Source organism: Alosa alosa, chromosome 11, assembly GCF_017589495.1.
Source record: "Alosa alosa isolate M-15738 ecotype Scorff River chromosome 11, AALO_Geno_1.1, whole genome shotgun sequence".
NCBI classification, from domain to species: Eukaryota; Metazoa; Chordata; class Actinopteri; order Clupeiformes; family Clupeidae; genus Alosa; species Alosa alosa.
Genome location: NC_063199.1, coordinates 8099267 through 8114845, shown reverse-complemented (window position 1 = coordinate 8114845; position 15579 = coordinate 8099267). Strand labels below are relative to the sequence as shown.

Below are 15579 nucleotides of genomic sequence, written 5' to 3'. Positions count from 1 at the left end.
TCTCTTTATACAATCTTTACTTTGGTTACATGTGGTAGAAAAACAGTTCACAACTGGTAAAATCACTCTGTTTTTACACTTTAGTTCACACAGTATTCAGAAGTATGTACATTATGTTATCTACATAATGAGTATTTGAGTATTCCAATTGGTTGCCAGGCTACAAGAGTAGAACATTGCACAGACATGCCTGTCTGTTCCCACAGTAACAAAGTGACTTATTGATATCAAGACACATGCATAGCAATGGTCCCATCTGAACAAATATTTTTCATCTGTGCAACCGTCAGTTTCAAATAGCAACAAAAGAGTATGATGATCACATTCGTCAAAGCAGATTCCATCACAGACAAAACTATTGGTAGATAACAATAAGACAGTAATGGAAGTTGTGTATCTAGATACAACTGTCCAATTCTCTAACCCACAGGACTGCCACTATCCTTACTGAGGACCAGTTATTGCTGAATCGATGCTACTGGCAGCCATAGCAAAACTTAGCCCATCCTAGTTTTAACACGACACAAACTGAAATTTGTACAGGCACTGCATCTCATGACGTCAACTACAGACACACCATGGAGAGACAAACCCTTTGCTGAATATCTACGCATCAATAACTACTGGCTAAAATCAGTAACCAGTTAAAACAACATCTCACAGTCTTGGAATAAAATGTTGTACACAGTAGCGAAACAAGAATAGCTGTTTTTTTGTCTTAAAAAAAAAAAGACACATTGTACACACAAACACATTTAAGCAGAGTTCCCCTGCCACAAACACCTGTACAACTTTGCAAAGACAGCGCAACCACACACACTAATAAAGTGCAGCGTGAGAAATAATACTGCTGCTGGGATTTTGTAAACGCTAAACGATAACTTGTGTTATACCTTCATTAAATACCAATAACTGAATAAGCACAAACCGCTTTGGGACAACAGGAAAAAAATAACACAATAATTTTGATATCACTCAAACTAACGAGTGATATGAAAATAACCATGTTACTGGGTACCTGCACATTAGGGTATACCTTTGTTAATAATCATGCAAATTTTAGTGGCTTCCCAATACCTTCCAACAACACTACACTTATGCAGTGATATCATGCATCTTTTAACTATTAATCTTTATCTTTTGACACTGCTTCCTCAGAGCATCCAGACTGACAGTATGTTAAAGCACAACAAATATTACACATGTATAAAAAATATATATAATGTAAAGAAAAGAAAGAAAAAAAAACAGACAACTCATTCAAATATGGATAGGTCCCCAGCTGCAGTGTCCGAAGCACATGTACGACTAGGTGACTGTACTTTTTTACCCATCATGCACTGCAGTTATGGCATTCTATATTTGAGCCTTCTCAAAAGGAGGAGTGCAAGTTCGGTTACAGTGCTATACATAGTTATGTGCTCGTAAGAAGAGATACAGTGGCTACGAGTTAAGCACAATAAAATAGGACACTTGAAATGCATCATAAGACACAAACAGTTGAAATATTCCTGACCTTGAGACAATCCAGAAAGCATACATCACAGATGTGTTGTTCAAATTTGTTTTCTTCTTTTTTATGTGTGTGTGTGTATGTGTGGTTAATATGTGTGTGTGTGTGTGTGTGTGTGTGTGTGTGTGTGTGTGTGTGTGTGTGTGTGTGTGTGTGTCCAATAACAGAATGTGACTGCACATCACCACGATCAGAGTTACTCTCAGACTCATAACAGAGCTCACAAACACACTCTTAAAAAGACACCCAAACACACCGTCACACACTTCGGAACACAAACCGACACAAAGAAACAGTTAAGAAACAAAACTGGCGAACACTAAACACCAAAACATAGAGTTCTGCCGTCCTGACAGAAGAAGGAGAGGTGGCCAGGGAGTCTCTGGGTCAATCCCGGCCCTGTACTGGCCCGGATCTGTATGTGTGTGTATTTACTGTCTGCACTTGTGTGTATGTGAATAAGTGGTTCTAGCATGCATCTGTGTGTGTGTGTGTGTGTTTGTGTGTGTGTGTGTAAATAAGTGGATCCGTGTCAGATGAGGGCCTGTACTGTCCCAGAGCTTGTGGTGTTCTGGCCAGCCAGCTATACTCCAGTTCACATGTCAATCCCAGGGGTCAGGAGTAAAGAGCAAACTCACAGTCCTTCCGGAATGTCCCACCCATGCTTACGTCGGTGGGGTGGAGGGTGGGGTCGGTTGGTTGGTTGCAGAAACGTAAGCCAGTCTTCACCGTCGACTGTCACTGAGCAGGCAGAGAACACCTGTCTCTCAATTAGGTCCCCATGGAGTGTGTGTGCGTGCGGGTGCGCGTGTGTGTGCACGTGTGTGTGTGCATGCGTGTGTGTGCATGTGTGTGTGTGCATGTGTGTGTGTGCGTGTGTGCATGCGTGTGTGTGTGTGTGAGAGAGAAAGAGAGACATCCGCCCACCTGCATGCTTGAGTAGCACAGGGTTTGCCAGTCATTGAGTCCATGTGTGCCCCTGACCCACTCACAACAGACTGCATCTGAAGAAGCTGCTCTTCTTAGACTTGTTCTCTGTGATCTTCACCGGTCCACCACTCTCTGTCTGACTGCCGTCATTCTGGTCCGCGCAGACAGGAGGGAGAAGAGGGAAAGAGCGGTCAGTTTCAGAGGAGTTCACTCAAAGTTCACTAAAATACTTCTGCTTAGGTCTTTAGTATTCATTTACAAACTGGCAAAGATAATCTCCGAAGAGCCATGTTGACAGACAAGGTAAAATTACACGATTTCATACAAATAGTAGACTATAGCACAATTGCCGTAAAGCAATTTGTTATTCTCCAGGTCGAGGGAGAGCGAAGTTGCAAGACTGGTTCTCCAAAGGGAAAGGCGTAAGGTAGGACGCCTTTCATACAGACACCTTTGTGAGTAGATCAGTTATTGTGTGTATGTAAACAGAGTGTGCTGGAGAAAGCTTACCATTTTTCTGTTGAGTCGAGCCATGATGTCTCTGGCCAATGTGAAAAAGGCCTTAAAGAGAGAGAGTGAGAGTGAGAGAGAGAGAGAGAAAGAGAGAGTGAGAGAGGGATGTCCAATTATAGAAAGTGAGAGAGAAAGAGACAGAGACAGGCAGATAGACAGCCAAAGGAGAGAGGAGAAGGAGAGGGTTTATTGAAAGTAAAATGTCATGGTTATTTATTCAGGGTCACACAAATATTGCTCCTTCATATGGGGAGGGGACTCACCTCTTCGACATTTAAACTGGATTTTGCACTAGTTTCCAAGAACTTGATCCCATAGTCTATCGCCAACTAAAAACAAACAAACAAACATCCTGATAATTAAGTAACTTGATAGAGTGCAAGTGAAGTACCACAAACTTGAAAAGGCATATGGTGAGCACCATGGCCATGCTCATATGATAATGTTTATGAGGACTGCATGTTCTATGTCCAAGTATATAAAAGACTGTGACCGGTGCTGGTGACCGGTGACGAGGCAAATACCAGTGAGCTCACCTTTTCTCCTCTCTCTTTGGACACCTGTCTCTTGTCATTCATGTCACACTTGTTTCCAAGGATCATCCTCTCCACGTCTGATGACGCGTGCTGGGTGGGTGGGGGTGCGAGGTGAGAGGTGGGGCAGACCAATGAGCACAGTTTGGTTAGTATGCTGACTTAGCAGCAAAGCAGGAAACAGCACAGTAACAAATAGAAGCACTGCATTCTAAATCACGTTGCAGTTCCAGAAAATTCACACTGCAATACAACATCTATCCAGTAGGTGGCAGACTAGGAGATGGTCTCTTAAAACAACAAACATTTTTTTCATGGCCTGAAGTCTGTTCCATCACTTCTCAAGCAGCAAAGATCTAACTCTATGGTCATTGCCTTGAGTGTTCATATTACCTCTTCAATATTTCGAATCCAGTTCTTGATGTTCTCGAAGGATTTCTCACTTGTGATATCATATACCAGCATTATGCCCTGAAAGACCACACAAAACACAAGTTAGAGCACTACTCTAGTCCATACACCACCCTGTGTGTGTGTGTGTATGTGTGTATATGTGTGTGTGTGTGTTTGTTTGTTTGTTTGTGTGTGTGTGAGTCTGTATGTGTGTGTGTGTGTGTGTGTGTGTGTGTGTCTGTGTGTGTCTGTATGTGTGTGTGTGTGTGTGTGTGTGTGTGTGTGTGTCTTTATGTGTCTGTATGTGTCTGTATGTGTGTGTGTGTGTGTGTGTGTGTGTGTCTGTGTGTGTGTGTGTGTGTGTGTGTGTGTGAGAATTTGTAAGAATGTGAATATCAGACACACTGCAAACGGCTGAACAGCAGAGGGTTAACTAGTGCTTGCGCTGGCTGGGTGCACATTCTTGAGTCAACATCTAAGAGTGACAGCCCAGAGAGAGGGGGTGGAGAGATGCAATAAGATCCTCCATTCCTCTGGGTTGTCTGAACTTTGAGACCACTGTAAAAGTGGCCTACAGTAAGATACTGGGCTGGGGCATTGTGCAAGTCTGTGCAGCTCACAATACTGTTGCTCTCGCAGTGTTGAAATTCAATTCCCATCTTTGATACAATGCATAGTACTTCAACACAGAGTCTGAGGGCACATTCAGTCACGGCCTGAAGAGGATATACTCACGTGGAGTGGGTCTATGCACAGGCTTTGTCCATCTGTGTGTGTGTATGATGCATGTATGTGTGGCAGTGTCAGTCTGTCTGTCTGTGTGTATGCCTGTGTGTTTGTGTTTATGTACATATGCATGGTTATGGGTAATTCCTAAGGGTCTGCCTGCCTGCCTTGTCTTTGTCAATCTGGGGTGCGTTTCCCAAAACCGTAGTTGCTAACCTGTTAGCAACTAACCTGTTGCTAACCTGTTAGCAACTTGGTTGGTGAGTGTGAGTCGTACCATTTATCTAAGCCTATATATCTGTGTGTGTGTGTGTGTGTGTGTGTGTGTGTGTGTGTGTAGTCCTCACCATGGCTCCTCTGTAGTATGCGGTGGTGATGGTCCTAAATCTCTCCTGTCCTGCAGTGTCCCTGGGTGAGAGCACAAATACCACATTCAGACGCACAGCAAAGAGAGAGAGAGAGAGAGAGAGAGAGAGAGAGAGAGAGAGAGAGAGAGAGAGAGAGAGAGAGAGAGAGGGCAGAGAGATACAGAGACAGGGGGGAGAGAGAGAGAGAGAAGAAGGGGAGACAGATAGACAGAGGGAGAGAGAGACTGAGAGAGCATCAACAAACCTAAAAAGGAGAGTGACTGTGAAAGGATAAGAGACAAGAGAAATAAGACAAGAGAAACAAAAGAGTCACTGGAAGGGAGGGAGAGAGAGAGAGAAAGAGAGAGAGAGAAAGGGAGATGGACAGATAAAGAAACCAGATGAAATGAGAACTGAGAAAGAGAAAAACACAACAAGAGCAAAATATGCAAGAAGAGAGAGAAAGGGGGAGAGACACAAAGAGAGCTCAAAGAAGCCTTAAGACAGGCGGGAAGACGAGCCACAAACATAAAGAGGCAGCTCAGCTAGATCACGAGACGTGAGAGGAGTCAGCCGTGGGCCAGTGGGCCCATCCATCTTTCCTTCCTCTCATTGTGGCCCTGCGTGTGTCCAGCAGGCGCTGCCCAGCCCTGTGTGTCTGTGTGTGTGCCCTCTGTTTACTCTTCCTGTAAACACACACACACACACACACACACACACACACACACACACACACACACACACACACACACACACACACACACACAGCAGAGCAACGACAACTGAGGGAGTAGGGACCCTGTGGCCTACACCCCCTTCCACACAACACACACACACACTCACACACACACTCTCACACACACACACACTCTGCCCTCTACTCCCCTCCCCTCTGCTCTGCACCCGCGCCCCCCACTCCACCATTGTGCATAGATTCCTTCCTTCACATTAGTCACACATTGTCAGGCAGGCTGTGTGAGCCGAGTGACCTTTCACAGGAAGGCCGTCTAGGGCACCATGACATCACTTCCTGTCCTACTTCACTGAAAGGACAAAAACGGGGGGCTCAGATGTAAATATGTATGACAGAGGGAGAGAATCCTGTGTGATCCAGAGAAAGGGAGAGAGAGAGAGAGAGAGAGGGTGATGAATAGGAAGAGAGGGAGAGTTGGAGGATAGAGAGGATGAAAAAACAGGAGGAGTGAGAGACAGAGAGAGAGAGATGGAGATTCTGAGAGGCAGACGGGGAAGGACAGGACAAGATAATGGATTGTGTGTGTGTGTATGTAGGAGAGAGAAAGGACAAGACAGCATGAGCGAGACAGAAAGGGAGCAGTGAGACAAAGGGAGAGAAATATAGATAGAACATGAAACCAAAACAGAGCATGAGAGTGTTTGCAACTTGGACTTCCAAAATTCTTTCGCTGGCACATTTTTTCCATAACTCACTTAGTGCCAATGAACATTGAGAGAGAGAGAGCAAGAGAGAAAGATAGACAGAGACAGAGAGAGAGCGGAAGTGTGTGAGTAAGGAGGCAGGGAGGAGGGGATGGGCGTGGAGGGAAGAGGAAGAGGAAGGAAAGGACCAGTGTGATGGTCATTAGGCCGCCCTCCACTTCCTGTAACCCCCCAACCACACACACACACACACAACTCTAGGCCACGAGAAGCTCTGACAGGCTGACTGTCTCTCCACTGAGACACAACACACACACACACACACACACACACACACACACACACACACACACACACACACACACACACACACACACACACACACACACCTCTACTCTAACAGGGAGGCTACTCTGGGTCCACAACTGAAGCGCTCCGTTTGCAGAGTGTACAAATAGTTTTAGAAGACTGATGTAATTTTTTCGAACATAAGTTACCTGCCGCCATCATGTCTAGTATAGCCAGTTCCATATACCGTTGTATATATTGTAAGCTAATTGTTGCAGCTGAACAGAACGCTTCAGTTACATGCCCAGTGCAGCCTCTCTGTAAATAGTCTCTTATCTCTGGTGCTCTGTCTCTGGTGCTCACCCTCTCATCCACGGCCTGTCTCTATTGATGGAGCTGTGTGGTTGGGGACGCCTCTCTGTCTCTCAGGACTCGGTCACAGAAGCTGTGCGGCCGGCCACCACCGGGTCATAGTCTCTATCAGAGGAGCTACACCACATCTCACACAGCTCATCACACACCTCTCGCGCTCGTCGCCATCTCTGGTGACAGTCCCCATCTCACCACGGTCTCTATTAATGTGCCCCCGGATGCCCCACCTTCTCTCTCTCTAGCCTCTATCACGGGGGCTCAGTGGTTAAGGACGCCTTGTGGTCTCTCTCTAGCTAATCATAGGAGCCACACTAACTGAACCACACGCAGCGCACAACTCACCTCTCACTCTCGTCTCTATCTCTCTCTGGGACTCAGTGGAGACTCCCCATTTCATCCCCAGCATGCCTTTTGTCAGTGGAGCTGTGTACTTAAACCTCTATTACAGCAGCTACACCATACCACACGTACCAAATTCAAATTCAAAGTTGCTTTATTAGCATGACTGTATGGGAATAGTGTTGCCAAAGCTATTGTTACAAACAACATAACATGCAAGAATATAGGACCATAAAAGTGTGTGCGTGCATGTGTGTGTATGTGTGCATCACACACAACTTTGTTTTAGAATGAGTCCTCAGATCCTCACATTTCAAGATATATTGTGCTGCTAAGGCAGCAGAGGGCCCTTCACCGAGAAGTATGGCCATTTTTTTCATTGTTGTCACAATCTTGAAAGTGTGGGATACCTATTTGGAATTTGGGGAAGATTGTCCGTCCTACATTTTCATACTTTTCACCTCTCATTACAGCAGCTACCCCATACCACACGTACCATACCTCACACACCTCTAGTCTGTCTCTCGTCTCTGGCTGTGTGGTGGTCTCTCCAATCTCAGGCCTCTCTCTGTCAACGGAGACTACGCCCTTCAGGACGCTTGAGCTGTGGAACTGTCATAGCCCACCATCTCTTTTAAGACTATCATTGAAGTTCTGTGTGATGATCACCATTGTTTTTAGAACTAAAACTGCAGCTTTGAGGTTCTGGATGATTCTCTGTCCCCATCTCATCTGTGGCCTGTCACCTCGGCTCTCTGTGTACTTCAACACGCCCCAGCATCTCTCTCTCTCTAGTCTCTAACAACACCTTTCATAATCTCATCTTGGGACTGTCTCTATCATTGGATCTGTGCAGATCAGGATGAGTCACCATCTCTCTCACCGACATCTCTCAAACTCAACTGTGACACTGAGGTTAAGGACAACTATCGCCATCTCATATTTGGCCTAACTCTAGTGTCTATCACAGGGGGCTATGTGGCTAACGAGCAGCACCACCATTACACTACCAACACTGTGGTTAAAGATGACTATCACCATGTCATCCCTGGCCTGCCTCTAGCCCCTGTTCCAAGAGCTGTGTAGTCGCAGACCGATATTACACAATCTTAACACTTAAAACATCTAAAACAAGACAGAGAAGGAGAAGAGACCAGCACAGCATTTCCAGGAAGCGTTTCAAAAGTGCTTTGTCACCCTTCCCCCGTCGTGGCGCCCTACTCCCAGACACGCCAGGGACTTAGCGGACAGACAGACGTACAGGAACAGATGTCTTTGGATGGCAACAGCGTTCCAGAACCGTGGCGGTGGCGGCTGTGGCTCTTACCATATCTGCAGCTTGATTTTCTTGCCATTGAGCTCTATCGTTCGGATCTTGAAGTCAATTCCTGTAAGCACAGAAAAGGAGGGGAACGACGTGAGCGTGTTTAACAAGGCTGCAGAGAGCCATCACATGCATTACATGCAAATGAACCCAGGACACTCAAGGGCACACAGAGATCCACATGTTTGATCACAAAGGACCTTCCCCCCATTAACATTTAAATATTCAAACAAACAACTTCAGGCCAGGGTAACATCACTTGAAACTATCCGTTACTGCTCTGATTCACCAAAGGGAAATTCTTTATTAAGGTTAAAGGGTTGAGCATACAGTCCACAAACATTACACTCATTTATATAAAGCCACTTGGAAAAAAAGAAAACAAAGGTTACTATTATGCTTGCTTCATGTTTCATGCTTAAATGGATGGATTGGATGTGTGAGTGTGTGTCTGTGCGTGTGTGTGTGTGCGTCAGTCTGCCCTCTGACCTTTCTGAGAAGACACCACGCAAGGCCCATCAACACACCAGTCGTAACTGCTATTGTTACTGTAGAGAATTATCCAATGTGATTTTACGCAGATTACTGTTATTCATACCCATTGAGCCTGTGAAAACTCATGATAGATTGCTGAACTGCTTTAATCTACTGGATTACTCAGAAAATGTGATTCCTAATGAAACTTGACTTGTAAAGTGGGATCAAATGAAGTATACAAGTGTGTGTGTGTGTGTGTGTGTGTGTGTGTGTGTGTGTGTGTGTAGCAACAGAGACTACATCTAGAGGTTAAATGAAACTCATCCTTGGCAAAGAATCGGCCAGTGAACACACACAGCAGCACAGGTGTAATTTATGCGTGCTGTAAAACGGCTCGGCGTGTGACCTCAGACTGGACTGAGCCGGGCCGCCAGTGGCACACTCCCTGAGCCCAGATGATGAATCGCTTCCCTAACAACAGCTGAAACCTCAAGGTGGCCAGAGACCGATATCTCACTGCAGCCAAGATGGTGCTGTGTGAAGCTATCAGGACAGACTACCATAAGAGGAGAGAGCTACTGGAATACCAACATTTGCCAAATGAACAAACTGCAGCAATTCATATAAAGAAAGTAAACAATGTAGGTGTCTGCGGACAACACACCTGTAGTTGGCTTTACTCTTTCTTTCATTCGTTTTACCGCTCTTTTGAAAGCTTCTTTGAGGTTTTACTTCATCATTACTAAACTATGACATTAGCGGCACTAAGGCTATATGTTTACGCCCAAGTGAAGCCCATGCAGCTAATCATTTCAATAAAGTATGTTTTGCCGTGGGGGCAATTATTCAGTGGATCATAAACCACAAAGTGCTAAACCAATTTAATATGCTTACTGAGGCAGTTAAATGAGTTGAATGGCTGTTTCTATGCAGTGACGGATGGAGCTTAGTGTTAACCAGCCACAACAAGGATAGACTACGTGCCGTCTCCTGCCTGAAAACTGCTAAAAAGCAGAGATGAGGACGAAGAGGGATTGAACGGCAGACGTATTGTGGAGCAAATCCTGTGGAAGCATGCCAGTCACTTTGCAGAACTAGGCAATTCCCTATAGAAGCACCATCAGCAAACTGTGTACACAATGGCAAACGTCATGCATCTCCTCAAACACATCCAGGTATAATTTGGGGGGTGGGGGTGGGAGGGTTAATAGCAGGGCTACATTGGGCCGTAGAGGACAGCCATGATCGGGCAGAAGGAATTTGTCATGTTTTTTTTGTCTCAGTGTTATTAGTATTAAGTCTTAAGGCATCAGGAGAATGAATGGAAAGCGATGAAACCTGGTCTGTAGGCTGCCATATACCCTACGGGGTTGTCTGCCTTGTTTTTGCTGTCAAAGTGTGAAGTCATTTCCTCCACTACAACTTTAAATAACCCATTCTAAGAAACCGTTAGTGGTGTGAAGATTTAGGAGTTTGATTAGGTGCTTCATTGCTCCATGTTTAAAGTGATGTGTAAAAACTGAGGGGTTCACATCAGCCTAGTAGTCTTGCAGTCAGAATTGTGTCTGATTTTCCCAATTTCTTCTCTTAGACTCCAATCTTGCAGCCAACCGACTAAAGCTAAATAAAGCTACAGCATCACTATACACTATCGGCTGACCTGCAATGAAGAGGGAGAGACACGGTGGGCTGAAAATAGCCAGGTGAAAGTTTATAAGCTATATATGACTCAAATGGCTAACACTTAAAGTTCAGTCTTTCAGAGCTAACGGGCTAATAGAGTTGAGTAAAATGTCCTCTCTCGAATTGCAACTGTGGCTTCCAACAGACAAACAAGAAAGGTGGCACCAAGCCACAAGGCTTTTAGCAGTGTAAGGGTTTGGTTAAGGGCCAGTGCACAGTACCCACATGATTTGATTTTGATTCATCCTGGCCAGTGACAATCGTCAAGAGAAGGATCAACTTGTTAGCGGTGCGTGGTGCCCTGCTCACTCACACAGACCTGGTGAAAGAGAATGAGGACACGGTTGCTTAACTGAGCACAGCAGCAGAGGAAGTGGTGAGAGATGAGCTCTCGGCTGGCCCACCTCTTTCCGGAGCAGAGGAACGGCCCTGCAGCCCACAGGCCCGGCCTGATGCCTCCAGTCCCAGCATCCTCTGCAGGATCTGGTGAACACTGAGTGCGCTCGCACTCACAGCCCGGAAAAAAAAACTCAAAACAGCTTCTCCGAGTTGACACACCACACAAACTAAGTGACTTTTTCTGCTGCAACACTTATTGCATTATGCAGTGGGAGAGGAGAAAGAGAGAGAGAAAAGAGGGAAGAGGTGAGGAGATGAGGAGAGGAGGAGAGAGCAAATGGACAAAAGATAAGAATGACAGAAAGAGATATAGTGAGGGGAGCAAAAGGAGAAGAGAGACAGAGAGAGCATCAGAAAGTGAGAGAGGAGTAGGAGTAACAGGACTGAAAGTGAGAAACACTGAGGGCCCTAATTTAAACGTTAAAAGTCTGTAAATAAGCAAAGTGTCTCATGCCCGAGTTATAACTATCTGGTGACGTGTGGGAGCATTGAGCTGACACATCAATGTTTACGCTTAAGGTCTCCATGGTAATAAACTAAGAAGTTGATTTCGCCTAGCTTTAGTTAGACTTAAAACTTTGCACTTCGCCCGTCCTTCAAATTAGGACCCTGAAAGACAACGAAATAGAGAGATAGAGAGAGAGGAAAGGAGAGATAGAATGTGAGAGAGATAATAATGAGGATGAGCAACAGTAAAGGAGAGAAAGAGATAACGAGAGAGACAGAGTGTTTATGAGTCACAGGAAACAGACAGAGCCTCTTCTCCTGCTCAGAGGTGTTGTGGGGAGGAAGTGCGCTATGCCACAGCCAGAGCTGAGGTCGCACGCCCGCTGGACCCGGGAGGAAGTCACTCACGGCTGGACATGGCACAGCACAGTGCAGAGCGGAGCAGAGGGCTACTAACTCTGACGGAAGAATGCCGGCCCAAACCAGTTGAGAGCGTCACGAGACCCGACCCCACGGGGGCTCCTAACAGAGCTGCCCTCTGTTCCTCGAGGGGCTGGACTCCAGGACACACCAGCCCTTTCACTGCACGTCCAGACCAACTCCCACCATGACAAAGGAAAAGCAAAACAACCGAGACACGCCCTGTTCGTACGGCCTTCACACGGGCACAGGCATGACTGTCTCAGTAGTCTGATCACTACAGCCATGGTGTGTCCAGTCGACACAAAGCGCCTTGGCAGGAGGGGGAAGTTAGTCAATAGAAAAGCCCACACTTAATTTCTAAGGCCACAAAAAACATGACTAAGCAAGGGGCCAAGACCAGTTCCTTATGCAAAAAACAACTAGTAAAGCCTGATGCTGGATTCACTTATGCTTAGAGCAAGACTTTCATTTCCCTTATGTCGCTTTTATGTTCTGTCTCCTATGTATGAGCCACCCATCATCCACCAGCTCCCATTTCTGGGTGATAGGTTTAATCTCAGGCTAGCAGGTGGAGTACTGCTCGGAGAAAAGCAAACCCAGCACAGATGTTGCTGTGAAGATTGCATTTATCAGAGGAGAGGGGAGGAGAGGCCCCTGGATTCTGACAGTTATAAGTGATAGAGGTGTCTAGTGTTCCTTTCAGCAAGCAGTACCAGCCAGCAGAAGAACACAGTCTAGGACAGCGTCATTCTGAACTGCCAAAAGTTACCTTTTTATGATATTTTCCCTTTTTTTTCTTGTGACAAAGTGCGGTTTTCTCTTTGTATTTCATAAGCAGGAGGAAAAAACATCTTGTCTTTCAATGACATCACTAAAAAGACAAAGCCTGAAGGCTACTTTGAAATGTGGTTCTTTCAAAGTCTTTTTCTTTAAAAAAAAAAAACCCCTATCTGTCCAAAATAACCCAAGCCACTCTCCATCTTGCTTGAGGGAATGTATTGTAATGGTGAGTAAAAAAATACTCTCTTAAAATGGAGTTCAGCGGACAGACACAATCAGAACTTTTTTTATAGGAGCCCACTTGAGCCTTGGAGCAGGGATCGGCGAGCAGAAGGCGCCGTTTAAAACAAAAGCAGGGCAGACGATGACGTTTTAATGCCTCGATGCCGTAATCAGGCGGAAATCAGTGACAGGAAACGACCAAACCTCTCCATCCATGCAAACACAAGATTAATCGCGTCAAACTGCTTGCCACTTTCTCTTTACAACTATTCAAATGACAAGAGGACATCTTTGGACCTGAGCATGTGAGACATGCCTTTTGAAGTTTATAATATAAGTCACACAGAAATAGTAAGACGGAAAATCAGCTAAATTCCCATGAAGGTTGCGACAAATGCACCTTCAAATTGGTGTGAGCCTACATTGCTACACTAAATTCACAGACCACCTGAGCTCTCTCTCCACAACTATATAAACTATAATCCTTTCCAGCTGGCATCTTACATAAACAATGTCACATATCCTCTGAGCATAACCATGGGATGGTCAGATCAGAAGGGGAAGAGTGGGGTTCGCTTTGAGTCTCACCCATTTGGACTGGTTCAGTGCTTTAGTGGCATGTGTGCCCAGCAATTCACAATAGTACAGCTTTCATAAGTGCAACACAATCTGCCTATCAATAATGGATGCCAGACTTTACTTTTTTCCTGCTTGCGTATGTTTATGGAGTATGTAGGCATGATACAGAACTGGTGCGCCTTGGCACATGAGACCTTTCTAAATACAGTGAAATGAGGGCAATTACTCTGAGGAAGTTGGGGGGTGTGGGGAGGGGGCTTTCATAAACAGTCACAACACAACCACTGTGGTAGTGTTTGAAATGCTAGGCCTTAATAGGCTGTCTGTTATAACAAAAGTGGTACATAACATAAGTTAAGTCTTACATCATTCAGATATCACAGCATAAGCAACTCAGGCCAAATAGTGTAATAATGAGGCTATTTGAGTTTCCGTAACCCTGTATTCTACGAATCATTGAAGCACCACGAGAGCCAAAGGCCAGACACTTCTCTTTAAGCCATGTGGTACCAAAGTCTGTTCGTAAGAAAAGGTCAGATATAGAAAAACCATCAAATTATATCTTTATTTTTGTCCTGCCAGTTCCATGGACATGGAGCTGACATCCCAATATGTAAGGTTATTAGGACTATGTTGTCAGAATAGTAGGCTAGGCTAAGTCACCCTCAAAGGTAACCTATGTGTAGCACCACTAAAACATCTGTTCAGTGAGCCAGTAGCCTAGGCTATTGAGGATACAACACTCACAACATGGACACATTGTACTTTGTGACAGAAGAATACGATACTCAAATGGAATATGGAAATCCTGTGTGGACTGTAGCCTAACGTTGTAATTAATCAAATGTCTGTACGTCCTCTCCTATTTCATTTCATAATTGCAACTACATAACGATACTCAATAGATCACATGTTGCCTTTGCCAAATCCTGTTGAATTTCCAACCAATCAGTTTAGCTATGCAATAGGCAACTAAAAATGAAGAAGCCCTTGGTGCAGCCGTACCCTCCCACCCAAGAAAAGAACCCGGTGAACTGACCGATCGTTGATATGAAGGTAGTATTAAAGGCGTCTTCGCTGAACCTGAACAGCAGACATGTCTTCCCGACTCCGCTGTCGCCTATGAGCAAAAGTTTAAAAAGATAGTCGTACGTTTTCGCCATTTACCCCCCAGTTCCACCTCCTGCGAATGACAATCTAACAGGCTGTTAAGTCCTTTGACTGAAGCTCTGATCCAAAATTCATACAGTAAGGAATGAGGGTGGACCAATTATGTGACGTCAACGCGCTTACGTCCTTCAGCGTTGGGCTGCATAGGGCAATGTAGTTTTCACAGGCGTATGCTTTGTGCATTCGTCATGTTGTTGTGTTTAGTGCAACCAACCAACATCCTAGCACTTTTCTTGTGTTTATTGTTATGTAATTGATATTGTTAGGTAATTGATATGTAGTGCAGCAATTAAAACATGTAGTAAAACAGTGTGGGCTATGATCAAGTTGATAATACTCAACTTAGAAGATGCCACTAAACTGTGATAGATTACATAAAAACACAGGAATATACTATATAAATTATGTTTTATGTTTTCAGGATTCACGGAATTAGCCTACTTATTAAGAACGATATGATATGAAATTAATTCGTACAGAGTAGCATAATATGAAACATGCTGCCTTCCTAGCCTTTTCACGGAAGTAAGACGTCATCGGGTTGCCAGATCCATTAAACTCACCGGTTTTCTGGGGGATTTTTGTGAGTAGGCCTATTGCAGTTTCGGTTGATGTTATTTCATTGACTTTGACCTTACAGTTAACGTTTTTTTTTTTTTTTTTTAGAAATAGTAGCATATTAGTAGGTTATGCCTCTGTTTCTCGCGTGTAGTGAACATTTTA

At 44.8% G+C, this 15579-nt stretch overlaps 1 protein-coding gene across 1 annotated transcript; it reads right to left on the bottom strand.

Moving 5' to 3' along the window:
• On the bottom strand, positions 1–14961 carry rab8b (RAB8B, member RAS oncogene family). Its single transcript, XM_048256680.1, has 8 exons — positions 14726–14961; positions 8680–8740; positions 4956–5016; positions 3883–3960; positions 3493–3582; positions 3220–3285; positions 2954–3004; positions 1–2594 (listed from the first exon to the last, which is right to left on the bottom strand). Exons 1-8 carry the CDS (start codon positions 14847–14849, stop codon positions 2502–2504), a joined length of 624 nt encoding a protein of 207 aa, XP_048112637.1. The 5' UTR covers positions 14850–14961; the 3' UTR covers positions 1–2501.
• Between the last annotated feature and the right edge of the window lie 618 nt (positions 14962–15579).